At 30.7% G+C, this 13693-nt stretch overlaps 1 protein-coding gene across 1 annotated transcript; it reads right to left on the bottom strand.

The window, feature by feature from the left end:
• Positions 1 to 417: 417 nt before the first annotated feature.
• Positions 418 to 12232, bottom strand: LOC148606832 (malate dehydrogenase, mitochondrial-like). The gene is made up of 8 exons (XM_088545401.1): positions 12116 to 12232; positions 10045 to 10342; positions 9467 to 9576; positions 8862 to 8987; positions 8054 to 8158; positions 6705 to 6776; positions 5195 to 5347; positions 418 to 3346 (listed from the first exon to the last, which is right to left on the bottom strand). Exons 1-8 carry the CDS (start codon positions 12185 to 12187, stop codon positions 3218 to 3220), a joined length of 1065 nt encoding a protein of 354 aa, XP_088401527.1. The 5' UTR covers positions 12188 to 12232; the 3' UTR covers positions 418 to 3217.
• Between the last annotated feature and the right edge of the window lie 1461 nt (positions 12233 to 13693).

Here is a 13693-nt window from a genome sequence, read left to right as displayed (position 1 = left end):
ACTCCTACAAAATAGGGGATCATAATTTCCTGGTAACATGCAAAACTACATATAATGTTCCTGCTACATACCAAGTTTCGTAAAATTTGAATCAGTAGTTTCAGAGGAGTTGCGATGACAAGCTTTGTGACAGACACACAGACAAGTTAAAACCAAAGGGGGGTGGGGGGGGGGAGACGTAATTAATGTGAATAAAAAAATGTTGACGTGCAGAAACCATAATGATTCTGTCAAAAGACAGACCCAGATAAAATTTCGAATAAAGCATGTGTCAAATTAAGTAAACTTTTAACCATTCCTGACAGCTGGCAATGATCATGAAATATCAACATTAACAAAATTATAAATCAATGGCTCAGTAAACAATAAAGGTCAAAGATCAGCAGCTTCAAGGATGCAAAAGTAATAAGTAATTCGAAAACCTCACAAATTTTTATTGATTTTTCGTATTTCTGTAATTTAACAATATAACAATTTAAAGACCTGATTAGAACAAACTGTAAATCATTGTTAAACAATTATCACAGAACAACTATATTAATCCTTATGATGAGTGTCACATGTATGCTGAAAAAATGAAAAGGATTCAAATAAACCTAATATATCTCAATTTAATTCAATATAACAGAGTTGGGAGACAAGGAATGCATCAAAAACCCTTATAGATGTCATGGCCAGATAATCTTTAACAAATAAATCATTTCTTCTGGTAAAAATACATTTTTAAGTACCAGTAATTATAAATTTTACAACAATAACAATAAACAGTAACAAAAGATATTAAAAATCACTTATAAAATCATTGTTACATTTCTATTATTAATCTCCCATAACTAATTCTACCTCCGACATATTAAAAGCTAACTACATTAAACCTATGACATTTAACAGATACGGCAACCAATATAAATATTTTTGATTCAGTAGTAGCTAACACTGGATGATTTCACAATATTGAAACCATATGATATTAAAATGCTTATTTTTTGCCTAATTCACAATTTCTTATGTATATTTTATGAGATGAAAAAAAAAACAAAATATTTTTGAAAATATAAATATATGTTAAATACAGTATATAGTTATAACTAAACAACCATAAAAGGGAGGTAGGAAAACCTTTAAAAAAATTACAAGATATCATATTTCTTTTTATGTCATGCACAAATATAAATCACAACATTAGTTATTCTTGACAGATAACTAAAACTGCACAAAATACAAACATAATAAAATAAAATGCTTCACAGGGGGCAGTTTGATACGACCACATTGGTTACCCTGAACATTTTAGTCGAATATGAACACTACATACACGACTTTGGATTGTGATTAAATGTTTGACACAGAATAAGAAAGTGATATAGAATGCAAATGTTAAAAAAAAATGAAATTTTCACTTAAATATTTCCTTAATCTGACCTGATTTCCAAAACTAAAAAGTAAACAAGAGGTTGCATGCAATTTTCTTCTAAGCATACCCCCACTCAGCAGTCTGAAAGGGCAGACATGATACAAGTCATCATGCAAAAGCAATATATCAAATATCTAAGCTTTCCCTCCAAAAGAAACTGAGAAACTTTTTTATAAAAAGCGTAACAGACTGACAGACAGATGGACAAGGTGAATGCAATATAGCCCCAAACAAGTAAAAGAAAACCAGTAGTTTTATTTATGTAAGACCACATGAGATAAATCTTTGATATTATGATCATATCAGTGAAGATCTAACAATGCTAAAAATACAATTAAATTGACAAATTTATTGAACTGTACATTTCCTTCCTGAGAATTTTTCAAGTTTTGACATAAAATATATAACACTTTAAATTTTCCATTTCATAAAAGGCAGGCTAATGCCACCTCCCCTTCCCCTGGATCCACCTATTAAATATACTTAGTAATAAAAAGAGAATAATAAATGTCATTACACTGAATCTTTCTCATTAATATAATTTATATAAATTTGTTTGCTACTCTGCTGGTTGTAGAAAATTTTAAAAATCATTAAATTTCTCATCACATAGTATACAATAATAATAATAATAATAATAATAATAATAATAATAATAATAATAATAATAATAGTACAATACACTTCCATTCAATTTAATGAACCCTATTTACAACAGATAAACTGTTAAAATTCAATAAACAGTTGATATGCAACTATATTGAGTAAAGCCTAAAAATAGAACAATTTGTGTGTCATGCAATTGCATTTTAGTATTTTTAATTTAGGACAAAATTATTTTTAAGTTGTGTCTCTGAAACAACTGCCAATAGCGTAATTTCTCATCCAATATTAATGTAAAATAGCTTTATTTTGTTATTAAAATAAACAACATAATGTATTTTCTAAGTATTCAGAATGCAATTGCAAGTAATAGTTACCTGTAATTTTTCACAAATAAAAATGATAATGCCCTATATAAATACCAGTATCTTGTCCTAAGTAAGTACCAGTATTTTTTTTTCACAGTAAAAATAATTAATATCTCTTATACTTTTGAAAAAAAATCTTTAAAAAAAATAAGAGCATGACATGCTATACATACACAATAACACCAAATAACTTTCTCAAAAAGAATGGAAGACAAAAATGGCTTAAATCACTGTAACATTTATGTTGAAATGTCTAAGATGTTTACTTACAACAGCAGGGGTGCATCCAGATGTTTATAAAGAAGGGCTGTCTCTATCCAACCCTTGCTTATTTGTGTCCAAATATTGCACAAAATTTTCAAAAGGTGGTATTTTAACCCTGAAACACCTTTTCATCAGCCATCAGGGGTCAAAGGTATATCATTTCAAAAACAGCTTGATTCAAAATCAATCAGACTGCTTACTCTTTCTTATAGTTATACCACTATTACATTGTAACAAAATATTTAATGTTAACTCATAAATAAACTTAAAAAGATAAATAATTCTCATAACAGTAACAAAGCAAAATAAAGTATAAAGAAGTTAATACTGGTATAGATACTGGTAAACAGCTCTACTTCACTATAAGGAAGTTGTCGCTCCATAAATATAACTTTTTTGGCAGTAATAGACTCAAGATATACACATTATTTGAAATAATATCCATGACCAAATTAAAACAAAACAAAAATCTAGAATGAGTTATCAACTCAGAAATGCACCATTCAACATTTTGTGAAGAGAGTATGGCACTTAAGTACTTGTGATATATTTTCGTCAACATTTCTAATTAAGATTTCTGGACAAAGTCAACACCTTTCTGTATGTTACTAATGAGTTCAGGTAAAGCAGCTTGAATCAACTCTGTTTCATAGTCATTCACTCTAAACAAACCAAGATTTTTGGCTGCTCCTTCAGGCTGTTAAGAAGACAATGTCAATTAGCATATGCACACTACTAAATACAGCTATATACTATAAAACTGGGCAAAGCTCACTTTATGACACCCCCTCTATTCCCTCCCCAGAAACTATGTCATGGGATCAATTATATATATATTCATAATTTGCAAAGTCATTTTCATTCATTATTTCATCTTAACCTGGTCACTCATTCATTTATCAAATGATTTACATTCATCACATGATACAACAGTTCTCTTTACATGACAATAGCTTCGATGTAATTTCCACCAGCACTGCATGAATTTAACAGTATAGGGACTATTTAAGAAAATAGTAACTGTTATTTCATTAGTCCACAAACATGATAATTATGGTAATGGCTTTATGTCACCATTTCAGGTATGCTGAAGTTGTAAATTAATAAAAGAAAGATCAAAGTTAATGTCTTAATAACTTTCTATGCAGAGAGTTTAAGGCAGCCTAACTTTTGTTGAATTCTTAATTATCCAGGATATTTAAAGATGAGTAGTCTAAATGAAATTTTTTAGAATGCTTCATAATTTCTATGATTTAAATAAACTATGCCAGGTTTATACTTTCTGATGAAGACTAACATATGTCATATGTATTGTTATTTATGTTGCTTCCAGGGATATATTTGTTTCAAATAAATATATCAACATAGAAGTTTGACTATTTGTATTACTGCAGTACCATATTATGCCATATTTGTGGATGATTATACACTGGGCTTTATTTTATACTGTGACATGTTAGGAAATCCCATCAAATTCCATAAAGCATTTCAGAAGAGTTCAGTATTAGAGGATTGTTCCCATTGGTTGACCAATGACAAAGTCCTGAGGATAAGAAGATTTTCACCATTGGTAGCCAATGACAAAGTCCTAAGGATTAGAAGATTGTTCCCATTGGTTGACCAATGACGAAGTCCTGAGGATTAGAAGATTGTTCCCATTGGTTGACCAATGACGAAGTCCTGAGGATTAGAAGATTGTTCCTATTGGTTGACAATGTTATTTATTAAAGCAATGTTATTGACATTAATAATATTGGTACATTTTATATTAATGAAAATTATTCAATCAGTATTAAGAATGAAGTGAGGCTTTTCTAAATTTCACAAAAATTAAAAATGCAATATTTTATGCATGTAGTAATGTTCAAATTTATTATCATTCTTTAAAGAAAAAGGAAAAAGTTTAAATAACTCAAAAAAAAACAAAAAATTGGAATTCTCCAATGAAAAAAAAAAACTAAAGGGATCTACCTACTGTAAAATGCCCCTAACCGTTAGTTGTGGTGGCATAAGGAAATCAAATCAGTGGAGAGTTACTGAAAGAATTAGCAACAGATTCATCAAACAAATGGAAATTTGATGTACCAGAAAATCTTACATACTGCACAACAATTAAGCTTAAGCTCCATACAAAATCACTTTGGAGCGTCAACTTTTGTGCATACATGTTTGCATTGAAAATGTATACTGCCGTACACCAAGAAAGTAACAAACAAACAAGAAGTTCATGTCAGAGCTTAAGCTGTAGGCTAAATTTTAAATCACTCTTATAAAGGATTATGAGGGGATTGATGAGCAACTGTACTAAAATGCTACAAACCTTACGCACAGTATAACTCATCAAGCCAAAGCTGCTTACCAAAAGGTGTCTGAGATTTGTTTTCACACTGCATTTTGGAATTTAATGTTCCAAAACTTTGAAACAAAAGAACAATATTTCATCTTAAAAATATAAGATCCCTTAAATTGTCTGCAGATGATCTTTGTTTGTAGATGGTACTATGATAAATTTGTCTGACAACAAGCCAGATAGCAAAAGACTTACTCCAAGAAGTAAAGGTGTAGCTATATAAGCAGCGGCTGTCTCATCAGATCTGACATAGGCACATTCTACTATCCCTTCCTCTCCTTCTAAAGCATCTAACAAAGCAAATGTAAACTTAGCTGCTGCATATGCCATTGATAAAGTTGCAGACCCCTGTAAGTATACATAAGGCAAAATCATACGTTTGTTTCCTACAATCTACCTATCATATTTTTTGTGCCTACCCTAAACATTTTATGGTCATTTTGGCTCAAGCAATTTGAGTTTAGCTTGTTTCACCAGTAATTCAAAATACAATTATTTTGAAAACTAAAATAGTTTCCTTTCCTATCTACCCTATTTTATCTCTTGCTGGTACTTTGCCTAAAGTAGAACAACAGTTCTGGTATATATTTGCAGGATATTGACAAGTACAGTCTTAAGATTTCAATGGAATATCATTAAACATTATGAAAGCCAAATATATAGTGAAGGTTTTAAATAATAACATTGCAACAGATTATATGAGGAGTAAAAATTGACACACAATTAGGAACTGCTGTGAAAAGAGAAACTAATTCCACCCCATCAAAAAAATTAAATCAAATAGCTTTGAAAAATAAAATGCTTTGTAAGGGGGAGCATAATATGACCATAAAGTTTGAGTCCAGAACAGATGGGACAAATGTCGGGATATAGCTCTGAATTTGAATTGTGATCAAATGTTTAACAGATTACCACTATAACGTTTTGACCTAATGAAGTGACCAAAGAACTTCAAATTTGCAATTAGACAAAACAAATATGAAATTAATAAAGTGTTTATGATAATGTTTATTTCTTATTGCATTTTTAGGTCCCTCATCCTTAAAATGTTGGAGTCATGACCTTTTAAATCCAAAATAACCTTCCTTATGTGGTATGGAAACTTGTAGTGCAATTGCACAAAGATCGATACACTTTCACTTAAATTTTTTGGTTCCTTTTTCCTAAATGCTTCAAGAAACAACTCCTGTAGTTTTCTATCTTATTGAATACAATTTCATAGAGATGTATGCTTTTCTTCTCAAGTTATTGTCAGGACATCAGGAAAATGTTTGTTTATGGTTCCTTTAATTTTAGGCCCTAATTAATAAACATTTAAGTCACATTTCCAAAACTAATCCCTGCCTTTCTTTTGAAGTATGGAACCTTCTGGAACAATTTCAAAAAGATCAATACACATATACTGAAGTTATTGTCTGGACATCAAATGCCTGCAGATAACACTAAAATAACCACGAAAGAATTACAACTTTATATGACAGCAAAACATTTTGTGTTCATATAAAAATTGCATACCAGGTAATTTCCCCAGAAATGAAATTTATTCCAATTAATTGTTTTTTTAGACAAATAAAGGAATCTATTTTGTATTGTTAAAGATTCTCATATGGATTAAATAGTTTATTTTGTGGTAGAACCACCACTTACATGTTTGAAAGAATCATTACAAAAAGTTTTAATTTAACTTGGTTTATGATATACCTACAGCACCAGCTTTAGCTTCCACAACTTCTGTTCCTGCATTCTGTATCCTAATTGTCATCTTCTTCTGTTCTTCCTAAAGTCAATACAGTCATTCATGATTTCAATGATGTATTTCACAGTGATAGTGAAAGAACTTAAATTTAATATCAAATTGCTTCAGCTATGAACTCCATAACTACTGTAGACTGCATTTTTAGGCAATAATGGATGAGAATGGACAGATCAGATTCCTATTTTCTAATAATTATTCTGAAGCTCTTAAATAAACAATGACTGCTTTTTTCCTTGCCTACGTTTTTCGTTTTCTTTTCTTTCTTTGTTTTGTTTTTATTTTAAAGTTTTTTTTTCAAAATGCAATTACATTTAGTTACTACATGTCAGAAAATACATTTTAATAAAAAGATTTGCAGAGCACAGCATGATATGACCACAGTAGTCAAACCCCCAACAGTTGGGGCAAGTGACAACACTGTTAGTTTTTGACACACTTAGGCATAGGGACTTAAGATTCATTATGGACCCAACAACTGTGGGCACTATATTGCATACAATTTGAAGTTCAAATTAATTTTTTTCAAAATCAGACCAAAAATGAAAAGTTGATTTTTTGGGGTCTGGTTTCATATGACCCCAAATAACTTGAAAACCAAGAGATATCTGAAATCTCATTGAAAAATAGCAGGCAGGGATTTTCATAAGAAATTCAATAAAATATAGTTTTTTTTTAAATCAGACCAAAAATTAAAAAAAATGATTTTTTTGGGCATGGCCCCTTTGACCCCTTATAACTCAAAAACAGTTCAAAACATATCAAATCTGCTTGATACATTTGTTTACCAGAATTAAATAAGGAACACAATAAAAAAAGGAATAATCTAAATCAGAAGAAAAACAAACATTCTTCATGGGTTTTAAAAAAAACACATACTCTTACCCTTTTTGGCCTCAAACTCCAAATTAAATAGAAACCTTCCTTTAGTGGTCAGTGAAATTAGATTAAAATTTCATAACAATTTGTCCACCACAACTAAATTTTTTGCATGAAGACCAAGTGTCTAAGGATGACAACAACAATGCAGACGACAACAATGCCATACCAATATATGGCTGCAAATTTTTAGCAGTAGTATAAAAATAAGAAGAATTTGATAAATTTCTCCATTGAACCTTTTTTTCAAAATCTATTCCCATATGAGATGATTGATAAAAATATTTTCAGGATATCAGCTACCATGGTAAAATATGGTTTTATTTATGATGGTGTTTCATTCCAAATTAAAGTAACAAGTTTAGTTTTTCGATAATTTCACACATTACATTTTTACAGTGTATTAATTGAATTGAACTTACATAATTAAGATCAATTGGTGGTATGGCTTGACTGAGTAAAGGTACTATTGTGACCCCACTGTGACCTCCAACTACTGGTATTGTAATTTTAGACGCATCAAAACCCTGAAACATAGAACAAAGATACAACAGTGACCCAACCATGACCTCCATAAAGAATGTTGGGTTCCCAATGAAGAACAAATTTGCTGGTTTTGAAGTCTCTGTCCCTATGCTAAAATTGGCGAACAAATTTAAAGGTGCCTTGCAAATCTATGCATCATACTAACATTTGTAGCTATGTTATGTATTATCTGAATGAATTACAATGAATGATATAAAAGACTGGTTGATTTATAAATGGGGTAGAGAGGACATTTCCTTCCCTAAAACTGAAAAATAATAAACATTTCAAATCATAGACTTTCCACAAACAATAAGATTTTACAGGAAGCAAGAACAAATTTATTCCAAATACGAGTCAAAATAATTGCAGTTCAATACTTAGACACATCACTTAAAATTTTATAACAAAATACACCACACATTACAGTGTAAGAAATACCTACAATGTGACTGTAACATCTGACCTAACCCTGAAAAATCAAAAAACTTGTCTAAACAAGACACCTTTTAAAGTTTCTTTAAAATATCAGTTTAAACACATATTGAACCTAAGTAAATCAAACCATCTGTCTAAACCAAATCAAACTTAAAATCCAAAAAGGATTCTTTTTAGACTGTACTAGTAAAGTGAAAACAGAATTCTATACCTAGCTGCATTATAAAGTTTTTATTAATCTTATTGTGATAAAAAAAAACCACAGACCGTCTGATCTGCTACAAAGGTGTTAGTCCTGACTACATCTAGGGTTGTAACACCAAACAACTTTCTTGCATTAAATACATTCTTCTCTTTAAGGACTTCAGCTGCTATAGGAACTGTTGAATTAACCTAAAAATATGTTATAAATATACTAATAAATATACTCATTAAAAATATATATAGGCAATTGATTTTGTTATCACAGACACCTCTTACACCACAATCCGTACAATCACACCACAACCCTTACAATCCCACAACAGTCCTTACTCTGGCACAACATTCATTACTCTCACACCACATTTCTTAATCTCACACCACAGTTGAACTCTCATATGACAATCTTTACTCTAACTTCACATTCAATACAATCACACCACATTCCTTAACTCACACCATAGTTGAACTCTCACATGTGATTTGACAATTGAATTTGTGGAATACGAAGAAAGCAGGTGTTACAATGCATTGCTTTAAGTCAATTGTTTAAATTTTAAAGATATTCTGACTGGTAATATGTCATGTTCATGTAACATGACATGTACTTTATATGTTTTACAGCACACATCTTTAGAGTAATATATACATGATGAATGAATCATACTTACTGGGTTCGTTATGATACAGATCATAGAATCTGGACAGAAATCAGCGCAGGCGGACACTAAGTCTTTTACTATACTAGCATTGGTGTTAAACAAATCATCTCTGGTCATCCCTTAAAGTGGAAAAAATATTACTGGGAAATAGAAGGAAAGAACAGTAAGATTGAAAAGTAACAGGAACAGGGAAAGTTGTCACTGACTCTAGGCTGACAACAAGAATTAATGGTAATAAATATGTATGACATAAAATGTACCATTGAGTAGTAAGAGCAAAATTTCTTTACCACTGCTGGGAACAATGTAAAACATTAAGTAAACTAATTTAACACAACAGTAAGGGAACAATGATTAGAATGTAATTAAAAAAGAATAAAATCCAGAGACAACAACAATTCAAAGAAAATAGACACACAAAACAAAGAACATAAAATAACAAAAAATACACCCACATAGAAATGAAAGTAAATAAGCAACCATGACTCTACTAAAAACGAGGAACAAAATGGACCAGGTGTACTGGTAGGGTAAGTGTACTCTTGGAACTTCCACCATGCTGCTCAAATCAAACAATCTGAACTTACCAGGTTTTCTAGGTACTCCAGCAGGTATCAAGACGACATCAGAACCTTTTAAACACTTAGGTAACTCAGATAGACCTTGGTAACCAGTCACCTTAGCCCTGGTTTCTATATGGCTAAGATCTGCAGCCATACCTTGTGTATTGGCTACATCATATAGAGAAAGTTGTCCAACTTTAGCGGACTGCTTTAGCAACAATGATAATGGCTGACCAATTCCTCCACTTGCTCCAAGAACAGCTACTTTAAGGTGTGAATGGTGTAAAGGGTCAGGGTGATGTTGTGTAGGGTCATTCCTGAGCTGAAATAAATCAACACTAAGTACCATGCACTAAGAAGTTAATGGCATTTGGTTAAACAGGCAACTCATGGCCATATGTCCCCTGCTGCCACACAAATGTAGAAGTGCAAAAAATTCCTTCACTCCTATGTACCACTTTAGAGTGGTAGTAAATATATTTTTAGTTTTTGAAGATATTTTTTCTGTATTTGAGCTAACCATTCACAATACAAATGAAAATATCCAACTAGACAAAGGGATGCCCCGAATTCCATTTTAACACAGCTACCACATAATGTTGTCAAAATTCATTTAAATGAGAAGATTGTTGTGTCATATTTGATGTCCCTGGATGTATTTTCTGAAATATAATTGTTTAGAATGGCAACAACTTTATGATCAGACAAAATGATTAAGTCCAACTATCCATGAAAATGTCAAATATTGATAGAAATCAAAACCCTGATAACATGCACATCTTCAATCCATATATAATTGTTTTACAAAGTATCAACTTACTAACCTAAATACTGAAGGAGAGATGATCTGGAATAGAGATGTACCCTTTTCACTTAAAATGGTGACAAAATGACTAAATCCATTTCAGATATTGAAAGAAGTCATAGCCCTGATAATATGCACATCTTTAATTCATATTATATAATACTGTATATAATAATTCTGAAAAGTATCAACTTCCTAACCTAAATACTGTAGGAGGAGTTATCTGGAATAGACATGTATCCTATTCGCTCAAAATGTTGACAAAATGACTGAGTTCAACTATCCATAAAAATGTCGAATATTGATAGAAATGAAAACCCTGACAATATGCACATCTTCAATCCATATATAATAATTCTGCAAAGTATTACCTTTATACCCTAAATACTGTGGGAGGAGTTAAGTGGAATAACTGTATACCCATAATTGGATGAACGGACAGGGGTATAACAACCCCTAACTGAACATTGGGTAGGGCATAAAAATTACTTATAGAAAAAAAATACTTTAGAACCACTCTAAAGTGGTACCCCACTTTGTCAATGTTCAGTCATGGTACATTTGTATGTCTCTATCTGTACTGTACTTCCATATCTTTCTTCACTGTTCCACTTGCTGTTAAAGAACCTAACACATCTTAAAAATAACATACCTCTCACTGTATTATTCAAATCAAAGCATAGCTTTTCTAAGATAGGAAAGACAAACATTTTTTTGAATTTATTCAAAGGTGTTAGTTGTATCAATTTGATGTTCATTGTTAACATTACAGATTGTGTTCTTAAAATTGTAAACATTATCAACCAGATCTTCTAATAGGCTACTTTCAGCAGCTTATAAGGTTAAAATATGCCATCTAAAGGGACATTACAACCACAATAAATTGAAAAAAAAATTGGGGAGTATTATAAAAAAAAATACTTTTGAGTAAATAATCTAATCAAACTGAAATTCGAATTTGATCTTTTGTATTTTATAATACTATATAACAATACAAAGTTTGAAAACAACCCTTAATATCTTCTAAAGTTATCACATGGAAACAGACAGACAGACACCATACTTTTCGGTGGGTATCACATAATACACAGACACTTCGTGTGCCAGGATATAAAAATAAGCAGCAAGAATGTTGAACCTAACAATACGGTACTCGCTTCTATAGGCGATTCCTAAAACTAAGTAAAAGTACAACATATTATATTTATACAGCCTTACTGGCGCTGTGCTGCGTGCTCACAAGAGATTGCATAGAAAAACATCGGCTTGCTTTACAAAACATTCCAATACCTGTGATGAGCTATAGAATGATCGTTTTAATGTAGACCGTAATGGTCCTTTAAACGTCAAGCGTGAGAACATAATTGTAATTTTGTACACGTTGAGTCCTCGATATTGACCCTAGAATTCAAAAGTTCAGTGATTCACTAAACGGCTACAAATATCGGGCATATAGTGGTTTCCGGAGCTAGAACTATCGGAGGGCGAAATTTGATCATTGATGTGGGTCAAAATCTTTTTTAACGAAAGCACAAATTAGCAGCAACCGAAATTAATATTTTTGAAAAAGATTTAAAGTTAATTGTCGTGTCTGAAACCAAGGAGTTAAGTATAGAAGGTCTACTGTAAAAATCCTTGCTGAAACGAAGAACAAAGAATACTGTGGCAAGCCAAAGTGGACAAAAACATAAGTGTTTTCTAATATTAAAAGAATATTTTTTAATATTACAAATTCATTTTTAATATAACAAATTTGATTTCTAATATTAGAAAATGGATTTGTTGTATTCAATTACGATTTTTTAATATTAAAAATCATTTTGTATTATTAAAAATGTGACTGATTTGGCAATATTGCAAAGTGATTTTCTAATATTACAAAATTCAATTTGTAATATTACTAAATGTGTGATGTTTTGTAATATTACTAAATCAGGAATTTGTAATATTAGAAAATGAATTTTTAATATTACAAAATGTGTTTCTAATATTGAAAAATATTTTGCAATATCAAAACATATTTTCAAATATTAACAAAAAAATATTTTGTAATATTAAAAAATTATTTTCTAATATTACAAAATATCGATTTTTGTCTACTTTGGCTTGCCATAGAATCCCTTTGATTTTCCCGTTCTTAAAGTTATCACAATTAGTTAAATATGTTACAGGGATCCTCCTAGGTCAAATCGGAATTCTAATTAGTCCTAATAGAAATTTGAATTCTGATTTGCACTGGTTAAATTCACTACAAATCAGAATTCCAATTTCAACTCGGACAAATTGAGATATCCCGATTTGTACTAGGGGGATTCCGGATGCTACTGAATTTCTAATACGTGCCTGTCCCAAGCCAGGAACCAGTGTTTATTGTTGTCTTTTTTTAATGTTCATCGTTATCAGGTTTTACGTTTTTTTTTCTATATAAATTATAGGATGATTTTCGAATTTTTCGGCACTTTTGGACTTAATCGAACTTTTTGATCTGACAGATATAGTCAAAGAACTAACATGTCACATGAAAAACTGTGCACCGTCTTTGTTAGATGTTATATTGACAACAAACAATTATTTAAGAGATCACTTAATTTTTCTGCTGGAATTAGTGACTGTCATAATGTGATTAGTACTGTAATTAATAATTCTATTCCTAATCAGGAAAAAACAAAATATAAGTTATAGAAGTTTTTAAAGCTAGATGTAGATGCTTTAAACGAAGATATATGTATTGCAAATATAGATATACCAATAAACCAAAATACGTGTATAAATGATGTTATCAAAACTTTGAAAATTAACTGTCAAAAATTTTTGATAAACATGTACCACTGAAAACCGTGTATAGGAAACAAAACCAAGTACTTTACA

Source organism: Perna viridis, chromosome 9 (assembly GCF_037379345.1).
Source record: "Perna viridis isolate PV_CMFRI_1.1 ecotype Kerala chromosome 9, ASM3737934v1, whole genome shotgun sequence".
Classification (NCBI taxonomy): Eukaryota; Metazoa; Mollusca; class Bivalvia; order Mytilida; family Mytilidae; genus Perna; species Perna viridis.
The sequence above is the reverse complement of the archived record's forward strand: the minus strand, read 5'-3'. Positions and strand labels throughout refer to the sequence as shown.